The 15,731-nt window shown below is 39.1% G+C and overlaps 1 protein-coding gene across 5 annotated transcripts in view; it reads left to right on the forward strand.

Annotated features, from left to right (window-relative positions):
* The window catches only part of SAMD8 (sterile alpha motif domain containing 8), a 111,916-nt gene that overhangs the window by 82,475 nt on the left and 13,710 nt on the right, over positions 1–15,731 (forward strand). For 2 of the 5 annotated variants that reach the window (XM_082408772.1, XM_082408773.1), the window contains one exon: positions 71–4,702. In XM_082408772.1, the coding sequence (XP_082264898.1) occupies positions 71–375 (305 nt within the window). In that variant the 3' untranslated portion in view covers positions 376–4,702. Of the gene's footprint in view, positions 1–70; positions 6,483–6,610; positions 6,707–15,731 lie in introns of those variants that run through there. The other 3 variants (XR_014249401.1, XR_014249402.1, XM_082408774.1) reach the window with 3 other exon arrangements.

Consider the following 15,731-nt stretch of genomic DNA (forward strand, 5'->3'; position numbering starts at 1 on the left):
TAAGAAACATATGACTGAGAAACACTGGAAGAAGTGTGGTTTTAAAATGATCTTTCTGTCCTTTTCCCAGATACACCAAGAAGCTGGAATTTCTTGCACACTTTATCCTGGGTTCTCAACCTCTTTGGAATCTTCTTCATTTTGGCTGCCCATGAACATTATTCCATTGATGTGTTTATTGCCTTTTATATCACAACAAGACTCTTTTTGTACTACCATACTCTAGCCAATACCAGAGCATATCAGCAGAGTAGGAGAGCAAGAATTTGGTTTCCCATGTTTTCTTTTTTTGAATGCAATGTTAATGGTACAGTCCCAAATGAATATTGTTGGCCATTTTCAAAACCAGCAATAATGAAAAGAGTAATTGGATGAAGACTGTCTTTGTAATGTGTTCTTGATTAAATATACAGTCGTTGTTGAAAGTGAGTAACTTTGCTTTCTCCCCCTAGATTGTTCCTGGATGTCTTGCTTTTTGGCCTGTATGTTGACAAAGTAAAGTTCCCTGTCCTGACCAAGGCTGTGATTATAGCAAGCAAGAAAGAATAATTAAGAGTCCTTAGGTATCTGTTTGAACAGATAGCTTAAGTAGATGTTTTCTGCCCCTTCTCTTTAGGCAGACTTAATGTTATGATTGAAGTCAGTCTCTTACCTTTACCTATTGAGTATTTGCCTATTGAGCTTAAGCAAATCAACTTAAGCAATTTGCTGGTTGAAAGATTTTTTAATTTCCAGTAGGACTCTAGTCAAGAAATAATAATAATAATTTTTTAAGCTCGTTATTTTCTTCAAAGGAAAAACCCCTACCAAGTGAGCAGTACTTGTTCTTTGAACTAATCTCTGTGTCTTTCTAAAAAATGCAACTCTGGAAAGTGATCCTTTTTACTAACAAATTAATTTTTGCCTTCTGAACCATCCGTAAGAAAAGTATACTGAATATACCAGTATCCCTGAAACAAGAAGAGAATGAAAGGGGCCATACATAAGGTGGCAGAGTACAAATATAGTGCTGGTATTTTTCACCAAAATCAACAAAAGGTGCAGTTCCTATTTTGTCCTGAGGGTTCAGTATGATCATCAGTAAGTATGCATGAGGGGAAAATGGCTGCATCCATAAAAATAAAATAGACTTAATTTTAGTGATGAAAGTACCTGGAATAACTTTGTGCTGTGACTATTAGCTAGACAGATGACAGCCCAATTTTATACTTTTTAATGGTGTTATTTAATGAGCAAAATAATGGAGTGTTTTATCAGATGTTAAAGTTCTGTGTCCTTAAGTAGGGAGGTATGCATGCAAATTGTTCTCTTTCTGAAATTTATAACAGGTTGCAGGCATTATGTAACGTTTTGGTTTTTGAAATTTCTCATTCTTGGCCATCAGAACTAAGCCATCTCAGACATATGTGGATATGAAAAGGTTTTGTTGTTTTTTATTTTTAAAACAATTGTGTACATACATTCTTTCTATTTAGTTTTAATTTGGCAGTCAGGAGTGTTATACCTTAGTTGCTGTTTACAACACTAGAAATTTAGTACCTTAAGTAATTTGACCTCTGTGATTACATTTGTCACTTTACTTTTAATGATTTTATACAGTAGTTTTGAGAGTTGGTTGGTTCTAGAATTAGACTTTGAACCCCAGCTGATGAGCTTAGCCACTTGGAATATTAACTGTGTAGCTTTTACATTCCGTTTTAAAACAAGGAGTTAAAAAGGTGCTGGCATATTGAGGTCTAAAATTAGACCACTTAGCAGAAACCTGCTCCTTAAATGGTGAAATATTTTATTTTTGCACTTTGAGTCATATTCCTACCCCATATAAGCTACAGAAGAGCCTGAATGGATTGGGCAGGAAGCAAATATAATGCAAACAAGTTGCAGCTAGTGCTGAGTGATCCCAATTTGGGTGTACTCTGAACATTATTTTTTATTTTTCACTTGAGAAAATGGCACGAGGCAATTTAAGTTTTATTATGCTTTTAAATCTCATACTTTAGAATCTGATAACGTGTTAAATTGTTGATTCTGTTACATGCTGGGTATGAAAATGCCAACATTTCATCTAAGGAAATTGCATAATCATGAAGGGTGAAGGATGTTTCCTATGCAGTTAGAGTACTTTGACCCTTGAGGTCAAAAGATGTGTAACTCCCATTTTTTTCCAGATGGCAGAAGAGGACTGAATTTAGCTAGGGAGGGACTGGCGTTGGCTTTTGGGAAAATGTTTGAAAAAAAATCCATGGCAACATTAAGTCAAGAATGTTGAATAGCTACTTAATGGTAAATTTCCTAACATCAATCTTCTTTCCTTCGTATGGATTTTATTCTAGAACAAAATAGAAAAAAAAATTGCAACTAACTTTGCAGACCTATTGATACTGAGAGTGCCTAATAGCAGACTGCAATGAGGATTGTAAAATAACTTCCCACACTTACATTTATCATATCTGTTTTGAGGAAAAGGTAAGCTAGATTTATAATTTATTGTTATAACTATTACAGGGCAGTGTTTACATATATTAATCATCTCCAGGTCTCTTCCTTGGAAAACTTTGAGACAAAATTCTTTTCCATTTCTTTTTTTAATACAAAACCTATAGTTTTGTTGCTTTTTGTTTTGTCCAGAAATTTCCAGATTTTGTCTTTGTATTTTTTTTCTTGTTAAAACCATAGTGAAGGTAGGATATACATTTTGGGTGTGAATGTGGCTAGGTAGAGAAGCTACATGCCTTAGATCTACATATTTTTTACCTTGTCTACAGTTGGAAACGTGTGAGAGGCTTACATCATTAAACACTGAGATTTCAGTATAGAAGGAACCAAGGTTTTTTGTTTGGGGCTGCAAACTGGAGGTTATATTGAAAGTCCTCCATGCAATTTCTGTCTTCCTAGGGGCAGCGTTACCTTTTATTTTTTTTTCCCCTTTCTTTTTTTTTTTTAATCCCATGAAGAGCAGCGTTACTGAAGGGTAATTGAAGTTTCTAATCAGGTTTAGAAGAAGGCAAGTTTGCTATTATCACCAGATAATTTGGGAGAAACCTTTTTTGGCTGCAGAATTCTCAACATGCCTATTTTCTCCATAGTTCTCTGTGGCCAGAATTGCTAGAGTAAAAATACAACTTCCATGTGCTAGATCTATTTATTAATATCCCTTTAAATCAGAAAGCAATGAGCTTAGCCATGGAACCAGTCAGTTAAATAAGTGTGGACTGTTCACAGGAAGAACCCCATGCTAGAGACCTGCTGATAGGGTAACTCTGACACTGCACGTGGCATTCTTCCCTACCCTGTACCTGCCTGAGTGTTGTTACTTAGAATTCTAAAAATCTTATAATTTTGTAAATCATAAGGACAGAGGCATCACATCCTTTTATAGCTAATATGAAACCATGTGTTTTAAGGAAACCTGTTTGGAAAGTGTTATTTATATATTCAAAGTCATAATTATAACACTAACCTGCTTTGATGGTATTAGTAAAAAGCAATTTCATCATCAGTTTCATAGTAAACTTTTTTTTAAGGATTCTTGTTCCATAATGTTTGAGAACATTAACCATATTCTTTTTTTAAACTCTCTAATCTAATAAATTTAATTCTTTGATAGTCTTGTAGACTTAAGTTACCCCTTACTAAAAGTAATTATGGTAATAGTCATTTGTCAGTTCTTTACGGTATTAGGCATTTGAGACAGGAAAACTCTTTTTTTACAATAGTCCCATGGCTTTCTTAAACAGCATTGGTTTCATTCAGATAGTTTCAGAGCCAACAAAGGATGTCAGCTTTAATGCCATCTTTACTTTGGCAGTTAAGACAGTTTGCATTTGTAAAATGTTTTAATCTGAATTACCCCACATTGCTGTAGAGGAAAATTGTTAATAACACCAAAAGTCAGACTGCTACAGGTGAGCAATGAGAAAGGAAAGAGGTTGAGGGTTTTTTCTTTCTCTGTCTTTGAGTAGCTTTGAATGACTGAAATTACTATGGAAGTAGGTTTTATTTCCCCTCTCACCTATCCCTCACCCCCAGCAAACGCCACCAATTTCAAGTAACTAAAATATGCCAATTATTTTGCATCAAGTTCAGTGAAAACATCTGTGAAATCTATAATCCAGCTCCCCAAAAAGTTGGTTTTTTAGAATATGTTCTACTCTAAATTGACCAAAGGACTTTTATTCAGTGTACTCCATGTTTAAGCATAAGGAAGCTTTGTGCCTAGTATGGAAGGAGAAGGAATACTATCTTACTTTTGTTGTTATTTCAGGTCTGTTTCAGTCTGAACTACTGGGTTGTCTGAACAAGCCAAGCAATGTTACCAGTTAGTAGTATCATCTTTAAAATGCTTAATTTTAATAATTTTTTATTCAAAGAATCTATGAATTGTTAAGACAGTTGAAGTATTTCTGATATGAAAGAAAGGGAGTGGAAACTGGTACTTAATGGGGGAAGCAAAATTAGCTTGGGCTAAAGTGGGCATGTTTTGTTTTAAGAATGCTACCTAAATGTCACCCAATCTGCAGAGATACTAGTATTACTTGAAGATGTGAAAGTTCCTGTCGTAGCCATACCTTGAAGCACAGTGTTGTATATAAGTAAATATCTTGATTCTAAATTAAATCCAGATTTAACTAATATATATTATTTTATATCTTTGTTGTATTAAAATGTTTAAAAACACTAAGAATAAAACATTTGAAAGTTGGATTGCAGTCTCTTATTTAAATGCCTTTCCATTATTAATACAGCTGGTTTATTTTTTATGCAGTGAATTTTTATCATTTGCAAATGATTGGGCCCTGCAACTTTAAATCCTAATGTATACCTGGTCCCTGGCATTTACTAATTCTTGATTGTCTATTGATAAGCCATTTGCCTTTTCTCCTTTCTTTTCTGTAAACCAGGAGAGAAAAGTAATCTTCATGATGGTGTAAGAATAATTATAGATGAAGTCGAGAAGGAGGAAAGGGAAGCAAAGCAAATAGCTACTTATTCCTGGGCACATTAAAGTTTTTGTTTATTGGTTTTGGGTTTATTTTAATTGTAAATTTTGTAGAAAGATGCCATCATCCTGTCAGGTTAACTTCGGAGATAATGATGAACAGGAAAAGAAAACAGTTGTTAGGGGTAGCCCAGGAGCCCAGAGCCATGGAATAGTGAGAACACTAAGTATTGTCACAGGGCCCTATGAGTTTTTTAACTCATAACTGAATTTGTCTTCATGATCACTACTAATTGTAGCCTCTCTGGTGCTGGCACCAGCTGGTCTCTCTCAGGAACTCCGGAAAAGAATAGTCCAAAACAGACTGAGAGGCTGCTTGGTGGAATAGAAAATGTGGTGGATTTAGACTCTGAGGACCTAGGTATGGGTTGCAGCTCTGCTGCTGATTAAACTGGGTCTTTTCTTCCAGCTCCACTTAACCTTATGTGTAAAATGTAGAAGGAAATGCCTACCTCATAAGCTGTGTTAAGGGCCAGATTATGAAAGTACTGTGGCCTTAATGGCTCAGTACCTGGTATATAATGCTGAAATATTAGTTGAATTTAGGGCAGTAACACAGGGGCTGTAATCCCAGGGAGTTAATAATCTAGCAGGGAAGATGACCTAAAAATGGAACTGACAACATTCATTGGCAGAATAGAGCAGTAGTTTTAAAGCTGCCTGGGTGAACATCTTGTGGGGTTGGGGAAGAGAGTTGGAGCTTGTACCATTTCCATCCAGAGTTGGTGTTTTACATATTTGGCTTTCCTAGTAGGCTTTCCCTTTGAAAACAGGGTTGAGATTAGGGGAAGTAAATGTTTGGAAACCACTGAGGCAATAGACAAATTCACTCTCTTCATTTAATAGTAGTTTGGGAGAGGAAGGGCTCACTGGGGACTGAGGATCCAAGAGGAATTCACGAAGTATGTGAAACTTGAACCTAGCCCTCCCTGACGGATAAATTCACTAGGCTGTGATGAAAGGTTTAGAGGGCTCTAACTGTGATGTGAAAAAATTGGATTTATTTGTGTATGTATTAGGGAAATGTTGACAGGGTATGTGTTTGATTTTATTTTAAATGGAAGCACTGGGAATGCCTGTTGCCAGGGTCTAAATTGTGGGGATAGGTATAAGTAATTCTGTAAAACAGGAATTGATAAAGGGCAGAAGTTTAAGTCTAAAAGAGAGAGGAAAGATGATGGAAAGTACACAGAAGATCACTGGAGATGAAAGGAAGGCTAGTGACCCCAAGATAGTAGGTCAGGGCACCAGGACTGGACACAGTTTGTAGGAGGCCTTTGTCCCCAGCCGAGGAAGATCCAGACACCAAACAAATGAGCTGCCAACTGTTACTGGCTGGTGCCATATGACTCTAGGATATGATACACCTTGTATCCAAAATTGTCTCTGTTGTGCTCATGCACCTAACCTGTTGAAATGCTGACCTGCCAGGCATTAAGTGGAGTGGAAGCTGACTCTGGTGAAGACGTGAGGAGATGCTGTGGTAAGAGAATGCCTCAGAGGAGTTCAGTGATCACCCTCAGCTGTAACTTAGAAAAAGAACAGATGACAACTATAAGGCCTCTGCTGGAGTAGCATGATATTTAAATGCTGTATGTTCTCACCTCACAGAGCTCCCCATGAGAGCCAGAAATACAAAACCACCATGACCTACCTGTTCATATTCCAGCCTTAAGAGCCCTGGATCACACTCTGAAGAGAATACCTGTACGTAATGTTTTGTTTTGTTTTTTTAATTGGAGTATAGTTGATTTATTCTATTGTTAGTTTCAGGTGTACAGCAAAGTGAGTCAGTTATACGTATACATATATTCATTCTTTTTCAGATTCTTTACCCATATAGGTTATTACAGAATATTGGTTGGTTATCTATTCCACATATAGTAGTGTGTGTATGTTAATCCCAAGCTCCCAGTTCATCCCTCCCCCTGATGTTTCCCCTTTGGTAACCATAAGTTTGTTTCCGAAATCTGTGAGTCTGTTTCTCTTTTCTAAATAAGTTAATTTGTATCATCTTTTAAATTGGATTCCACATATGAGTGATATCATATGGTATTTATCTTTCTCTGTCTGACTTACTTAGTATGACAATCTGTAGGTCCATCCATGTTGCTGCAAATGGCATTATTTCATTCTTTTTTATGGCTAATATTCCATTGTATATATGTACCACATCTTCTTTATCCATTCCTCTGTCAATGGACATTTAGGTTGTGTCGATGTCTTGGCTGCTGTAAATAGTTCTGCAGTGAACATTGGGGTGCATGTATCTTTTCTAAGTATGGTTTTCTCTGGGTATATTCCCAAGAGTGGGATTGCTGGGTCATATGGTAGTTCTATTTTTAGTTTTTTAAGGAACCTCCATACTGTTCTCCATAGTGGCTGTATCAATTTACATTCCCACCAACAGTGCAAGAGGGTTCCCTTTTCTCCACACCCTCTCCAGCATTTATTGTTTGTAGATTTTTTGATGATGGCCATTCTGACCGGTGTGAGGTGGTACCTCGTTGTAGTTTTGATTTGCATTTCTCTGATAATTAGTGACGTTGAGCATCTCTTCATGTGTTTTTTGGCCACCTGTATGTTTTCTTTGGAGAAATGTCTATTTAGATCTTCTGCCCATTTTTTGATTGGGTTGTTTGTTATTGTGACATAGAGCTGCTTGAGCTGTTTGTATATATATTTTGGAGATTAAACTCTTGTTGGTCACGTCATTTGCAAATATTTTCTCCCATTCTGTGGGTTGTCTTTTCGTTTTGTTTATGGTTTCCTTTGCTGTGCAAAAGCTTTTAAGTTTTATTAGGTCCCATTTGTTTATTTTTGTTTTTATTTTCATTACTCTAGGAGATGGATCCAAAAAGATATTGCTGTCATTTATGTCAAAGAGTGTTCTGCCTATGTTTTCATCTAAGAGGGTTTTATGGTGTCTGGCCTTGCATTTAGGTCTTTGATCCATTTTGAGTTTATTTTTGTGTATGTTGTTAGAGAATGTTCTAATTTCATTCTTTTATGTGTAGCTGTCCAGTTTTCCCAGCACCACTTATTGAAGAGACTGTCTTTTCTCCATTGTATAGTCTTGCCTCCTTTGTCATAGATTAATTGACCATAAGTGCATGAGTTTATTTCTGGGCTTTCTGTCCTGTTCCATTGATCTATGTTTCTGTTTTTGCACCAGTACCATACTGTTTTGATTACTGTAGCTTTGTAGTATAGTCTGAAACCAGGGAGCCTACCTAATGGTTTTTTGATACAGACTAATCAGCTGCCTTTAATAAGACGTCAAAGTACATGAAATTTGATCCTATTTTTCCACAAAGACTGATTTTGGAGGCTTAGCTGGAGAGCATTTTGGCAGTAAGGATGCAATTTGAGGACTTCAACATGGTTGAAATCTCACATGCAGACATGTAGAAATGTGATACGCCTAACTGTCCAGGCAAGATTCTGAACTTTCTTCACTATTGATTCCACAGTGGTGCCTGTGATTCTTACTCTCTTTTTTAAAAGTTACTAATTTCAAGTAAATGAATCATGAACAGGGTAACAAACTGTACATACTGAAGAGTCTTCTCCCACCCCTGTGCCCCAGCCTTTAGCTCTCCTTCCAAGAGACAACCATTTTTAATGAGTGTGTTTTTCCAGAGCTATTCTATGCATATACAAATATATTTTTTTAAGGTTTATTTTTATGTTATTTTACACAAATTGTAGCATATACGCATATGTGCACATATAAACATGGTTTTGCACCTTGATTATTTTGCTTAACATGTGCCAATCCCTTCCCCTGTAGGGACACACCTTAGTTGAATGAGTTGAGTTTATTGCTCATTGCAGTGAGGGAGAACACACACCATGGGGAATTATAGGGCATCTCAGTTGCAGTGTGTTGGAAAGGACTTAGTGGATTGGGGTTTGGATTAGTTGGTTTTAGGGGAAAGTGTTAAGGAAGCTCATATTTGCTGTGGATTGGATGCTTTCAGGTTGCTGGAGCAATTCTATGGTTGCATATTTTAATAAATCTTAATAAGGCAGGAGGAATGAATTGAGGCTAATGTTACAATTCATAAGTGCTGCTGTTACAGCAGTCACTCATATCAGCCAGGATAGAGGGATGTTTGGTCATGTTTGTAGTTACAGTAATGTTCATGTTTTTTTTTTTTTTTTTTTTTTTTTTTTTTTAAAGACCCAAACTCCCTGATGGCTTTCAGGGAAGGGGTTTTTTTTGTTTTGTTTTGTTTTTTTAATTAATTAATTAATTTATTTTTTTTAATGCTATTCTTCTCTGCTTACATTCTTTTTATTTATGTATGTATGGCTTTGTTGGGTCTTCGTTTCTGTGCGAGGGCTTTCTCTAGTTGTGGCAAGCGGGGACCACTCTTCATCGCGGTGCGGGGGCCACTCTTCATTGCGGTGCGCGGGCCTCTCACTATCGCGGCCTCTCGTTGCCGAGCACAGGCTCCAGACGCGCAGGCTCAGTAATTGTGGCTCACGGGCCGAGTTGCTCCGCGGCATGTGGGATCCTCCCAGACCAGGGCTCGAACCCGCGTCCCCTGCATTGGCAGGCAGACTCTCAACCACTGCGCCACCAGGGAAGCCCCAATGTTCATGTTTTTATCTGTGTTCAGACATCATTACTACATAGTCTTGTTTTTGTCCTGATCTGTCATGGCCACAGATCTCCTTGTCTGATGTTGGGGTGTTTTGGGAAATTTTTTATGTTCAACAGGAAAACAATAAGGCCTAGCTGTGAGTGCCAGGCCAGCTTCTAGCAACATCGAGTTCTAGATGATGGTACCAGACCATCTCCCCAGTGTCAAGGGGAGCTTTTCTCTTAGTGTTGTCTCCACTGCACAGATGTCCTAATTTATTACGCGTTCCCAGAGAGATGGACATTTAGATTGTTTACTATTCAAACAGTACTGCAATAAATAACATATGTTACTTTGCCTGTGTGCAAGTTTATCTGTAGAATAAATTGCTAAAAGGAAAGTTGTTGGGTCAGAGGCTTTGTGCATTTTAAATTTCATTAGATATTGTCAGATTGACTTCAGTAGAAGTTGTACCAATTTATTTTTCCACTAGCAGTGTATGAGTTTGCCTGTTGATCCACATCATTGCCAAAATAAGGTATTACTTAACTTTTGTATTTTTGCCAACTTGATAGGTTTAAAAATGGTATCTTAATTCCCTTTCTGCATAAGTAAGCTGCAGAATTATTTTTAAATTGCAGTAAGGGAATGGTGGAATGGTGACAGCTTTATTAGCATGCGAATCTTTCTGGAAGACTAACTGAATCACGGACTATGTCTGATATTTTGTTAAAAACCCATATGGCTATAAGATGTTGAATGGGAAAAGGAAGATGATTAATAGATTGAGGAGTGTTTCTCCCATTTTATTTGTAGCACAGTCTTTAAACTTGGCCATCTTTTGTCATTGGAGAGTAGTGTTTTTTCATGATAATTATCTTCCCTGAACACTGATGAAAGCTAAATGCCATCTAGTCTAAGGGAGAGTCCAGAGGACCTAGTTGCTCTCCTTGTTTTAAAGTTCTATAAAATGTAACTGTTAATACCTGTCTGCCTACCAGCAGCTACTGTTGGCTCTGACATCACTTATGAGACATTCTAAGGACTCGAATTTACCTGTCCCAGATATAGGGCTGTATTGTAGATATGTAGGGCCTGAGGTATGGAAGATGTTTTGAAAAAATAATTATCAAACATTTATTGAACACCTACTATATGCCAAGCACTATTTAAGCACTGGTGACAAAGTCCCTGCCCTCAGGAAGCTTACTTTCTAGACAATAAACAAATATATGAGAAAAAAAAGCATCCCTGAAAGCTGTCAACTAGCGTAGTTACAGTGGTGTTCCCTTACTGAACATAATGTTACCGAATATCAACAGCAGATGAGGACTCTGCATGATCGGGAAAGGCCATCTTCAGTCATAATTAAGCCTGAATGAACACCATGCAACACAAAAATAACAATACACCCCCCCGATTAATACTGGTAGCTAAGAGGGACTTCCCTGGTGGTCCATTGGTTAAGAGTCCACACTCCCACTGTAGGGGGCATGGGTTCAATCCCTGGTGGGGGGAACTAAGATTCTGTATGCTGCGTGGCACAGCCAGAAAAAAAAATACTAGTAACTAAGGTACTGAATTGCCCCAGCTTTCTGAAAACACTCAATCTGGAATAGCACCCCACTTGTTTTCTTGAACACTCTGTAACATCACCTAACACAGCCCAAATCATGTACAAGTCCCTCCTAAAACCCTCTGAGATTCCCCACTCTTCTCCATGGTGTTCAGTCTCTCTTGCTACAGGGAGTTTAATTTTAAAAACTAACTTTGACTAATGTGTGTTCCTGGTGATCTTTGGCTGGTGGGAATTGACTCTTTAGGTAGCAAAAGTGCTGTCTTTGTAACACACACACACACACCCACACACTAGAAAACAGGATGAAAGAGACAGGAGCATTTGCTGCCTGACAGCGCTAAAAGGCCTGTAGAGGTGACTTTTGTGCAGAGGCCTGAATGAAATAAGGAAGGACCCATGTGGATATCTAGGGGTGGAAGGAATAGCAACTGCGCGGGCCTCTGGAGCAGGCTTGGCATGTTCTGCAAACAATTATGAGGCCAATTTGGCTTAAGAGTGAGAAGGGAAAGGGTGATTGGAAATGAATTTAGAGAAGTAGCCAGGGCTCTAATCCTGCAGGCTTCAAAGGTCCTGGTAAAGACTAGATTTTGCTTCTAGTGTTATAGGAAGCCATTGAGAAATTTTGGTTTTGTGTAGGGGAGTGACTCATGTACCACATCGCCATGGTAGCCAAAGTTACACTGCCCTTGGGCTAAGGCAGAGAAGGCCTCATTCACCCACCTCCTTCTGTGTGGGGCGACTTGCCTGGCCTTGGAAACAGTTTCAACAAGCTCATTTGGGTCTTTTATTAGGAGCCCAGAAGAATGAAGGTTGCAAAAGGAAATGAAAGCTGCAGCAGAGCCATAGGAGAATGCACCATGAGCTACAGTGGATTGAAGCAGCAGTGGATGTAATAGGAAACTGGAGTTTTCTTTTCTTCACTTGAATAAAAAATTCACAGGCTGTCAAAGTAGAGTTATGAGTGTCTTGTTTTTAGTTTAGAGGTCGGCCTTTGCAGATGGGCACCAGCAGAGGGTGCTACAAACTTCCAGCAGCCTGTGTGCCTTTGTCACTTAGGCACAGAATGAACTACGGAAGTTGCTGTTTTGAACCAAGTATAGTGTGGGTATCAGAATCACCTGGCTTGTTAAAATTCTTTAGATCCTACCTCCTGAGTCTGATTCCATTGATGGGAGGAATTTCCATTTCTAACAGGTTTCCAGGCAATGCAAATTCTTCCAAATTGGTTCTCTATCTGGAGGCAATCAGAATCACCTGAAGACCCTTTCTACAAGGCTGGGCACCCTTCCCTAAGGGCATTTCACAATCGGGTGTAGTGAGAATGCAGTTGTTCACATAGCTCCCTCGTTTCTTCCTCTTAAGTGGATGTGAAAGTTCACTGGAGCTTGTAAGCATCATGCTTAGCTTTTTTATTCCCCCATTTCTTCTTTTAATTTTGCTTTCCAATTGTATGTTACTAGTGTATATAAATACATTTGATTTGGGGATATTGATCTTTTGTGACCTTGCCAAACTCATGTATTAGTGCTAGAAGTTCTTTTGTAGATTCATTAGGATTTTTTGCATAGTCATAGGCAATCTCATTGTCTGTGAACAGGGACAGTTTTATCCTTCCCCCTTTCTATCTTGAACTCTTGTTTCTCTGGTGGCCAGAAATAGATCTGCTGACCCCATGCTGTCATGATATTCAGGAGCAGATAACGTACCAGTTCACAAAGCAATTGACAGTATTCTGAATCCTAAGTGACCACTGAGGACACTTAGGGGGAAAACATCTGAAATGATGATAAGGGCATTGGCTTTGAAATAAGAGAGACCTAGCCTTGATGAAATAGTTTTTTCTCATTGGCCAGAGCTAGAGAGTCTAGCCTTTAGCACAGCCCTGCCACTCTAAGCCAGGAGTTCCTGAGTTGCAGCATCCCAAGGGACTCGGGTTAAACCTTGGGGTGGACCAGGGCTTGGCAGAGGTGAAGGTAGCCCATTTGATAGGTCCTGGGAATTGGTAGCTGCATTCTCATGGATGGCTCCAAAGGGAAAGCAACAGATTGGGCTTCTAATCTAGGCAGCAGGGAAGAGGAAGTTTGCCTTTTCCTGGGCAGTAGTTGAGTGGGGATGAATGGCATCTGGGGGCAAAGTAATGTGTTTGTGTCCTTTCTGCCTGCACACTGCCTGGTGCCTTCATACATTGGCACTAGGAGCATAACCTCCCTGGGCCCTCCCTTTGCCAAACCAATTTTCCTGGGGACTAGCTTCTGGGGTCAGTTTACTGAGAGTTCCCATTTTCACAGCTTCATCCTTCCTCTGCTTCTGTTCTTAAAGGTGGCCATTGTCTTCTCAAGGAAAATATCATCATGTATAAAATGCATTACATTTTCATTTCCCTAGCTGTAGGGTAGCATGTTTTGGAATAGATTCAAAATTGGTACTGCCTTTGGCCTCCCACTCTGGGCTCCACCTCTCACCCTTTATAATTCTTCCTGTTAGGAAAATTATTTAAAGTAGAAATGGCTGATAACCTCAGCTGTCACACTGTAATAGGTCTTGGCTTATAGGGGAAAGACCTTGGTTTTGTCTCCTAGTTTTGATGTAGTGGGACTGTGGGTGAGTTTAGGGAAGTCATCAAACCACTCTGACTCAGTTTCCTCATTTGATGTAATGGGATGATAATATTCAGTATTTGGAAGGTAGAATAGTATAGTGGTTTAAGGACATGGGCTCTGAAGCCAAGCGCCTGGAGTCAAATCTTGGCTCCTCTACTTACTAGTCATGTTAACCTTGGGAAGTTACTAAGCCTCTTTGTCTCTCAGTGTTTTTTTTTTTTTTTTTTAAACATCTTTATTGGAGTATAATTGCTTTACAATGGTGTGTTAGTTTCTGCTTTATAACAAAGTGAATCAGCTATACATATACATGTATCCCCATATCTCCTCCATCTTGCATCTCCCTCCCACCCTCCCTTTCCCACCCCTCTAGGTGGTCACAAAGCACCAAGCTGATCTTCCTGTGCTATGTGGCTGCTTCCCACTAACTATTTTACATTTGGTAGTGTATATATGTCCATGCCACTCTCTCACTTTGTCCCAGCTTACCCTTCCCCCTCCCCATGTCCTCAAGTCCATTCTCTACATCTTTATTCCTGTCCTGCCCCTAGGTTCTTCAGAACCATATATATATATATTTTTTTAGATTCCATATATATGGAATATAGCATACGGTATTTGTTTTTCTCTTTTTCTCTTTCTGACTTACTTCACTCTGTATGACAGACTCTAGGTCCATCCGCTTCACTACAAATAACTCAATTTCATTTCTTTTTATGGCTGAGTAATATTCCATTGTATATATGTGCCACATCTTTATCCATTCATCTGTTGATGGACACTTAGGTTGCTTCCATGTCCTGGCTATTGTAATAGAGCTGCAGTGAACATTGTGGTACATGACTCTTTTTGAATTATGGTTTTCTCAGGGTATATGCCCAGTAGTGGGATTGCTGGGTCGTATGGTAGTTCTATTTTTAGTGTCTCTCAGTTTTGAGTTGGTGATAGTACTTACCCTCATAGGGTTATTATGAGGATTTATGAGTTAATACATGCAAAGGATGTAAAATGGTACCTGGAATATCCTAAGTGTAAGATGTCATCATCATCATCATCATCATGATTATAAGGATCCAGTGAGTTCATATTGTAAAAATACTTTGAAACTGAAAAATGATACCCACCTTTGACTCTTACCTTAGTTATGCTTAGTCTGCAGGTTGAGGAGGGCTATTTTGAACATCACCTTCCCAAAACCCTGAAAAGCTGCTCTTGCCTGACAGTTCCTCTGCCCACAGAATGGCGTGGAGGACCTAGGTCCCCTTTATTTACACAGAGCCTTAGGTGCTGATGCTATCACACCCCCAGGGAGTGACTGAACCACCTCTGTAGAAGGGAGTTGAAGAGGGAGGTCTCAGTAGGTGGCAGGGACAAGGCTAATGCCCTGGCATGGGACAGAGACCTGACAGGGAGTTGTGAGATTCCTGGCTCTTGTGCCAAACTTCTGGAGGACTGGAGGGTAGTCCCTCCAGGCCTTAGTTTCCTTTTCTCTAAAAGAGGAACAAGAGTCCCTGTTCTCACTTCACAAGGCACTGGAAAGAAGGCAGTGAGTTAATAAGTCCCAGATATTTTTTTAAAAAAAGGTATTATTGGAGTAAAAGGTTGTACTATTACTTGGCAAATTACCATTCCTGAGCCAAACCTCCCTAAAAGTGAGTTCTGTTGGAGAGTTAGGGTGTGTGGGTGAGCAGTAAGCCCTGCTCTCTTGCTGGCCTCTGTCAAGGCTTTTTGCTAGATTGTACTCTAAATTGCACTCTCTGAAGGCTTTGGGTCAACCTGCAAAAGTCTGGCCACTCTGCCACTCAGTTTTTCCAGTTTTCTGTCTCTGCATGGTCAGGAGCCTGGGGAAGCCTTGCTTTGCTTTTCAGCCCTTTTGCACTCACCCCACATCATACAGGTGTTTTTGCCCTGGCACCAAGTCCTCTGCGGTAGACTCCATACTCTTTTGCACTGTGACTTCA

Source organism: Balaenoptera borealis, assembly GCF_965194805.1.
Source record: "Balaenoptera borealis genome assembly, chromosome: 10".
NCBI classification, from domain to species: Eukaryota; Metazoa; Chordata; class Mammalia; order Artiodactyla; family Balaenopteridae; genus Balaenoptera; species Balaenoptera borealis.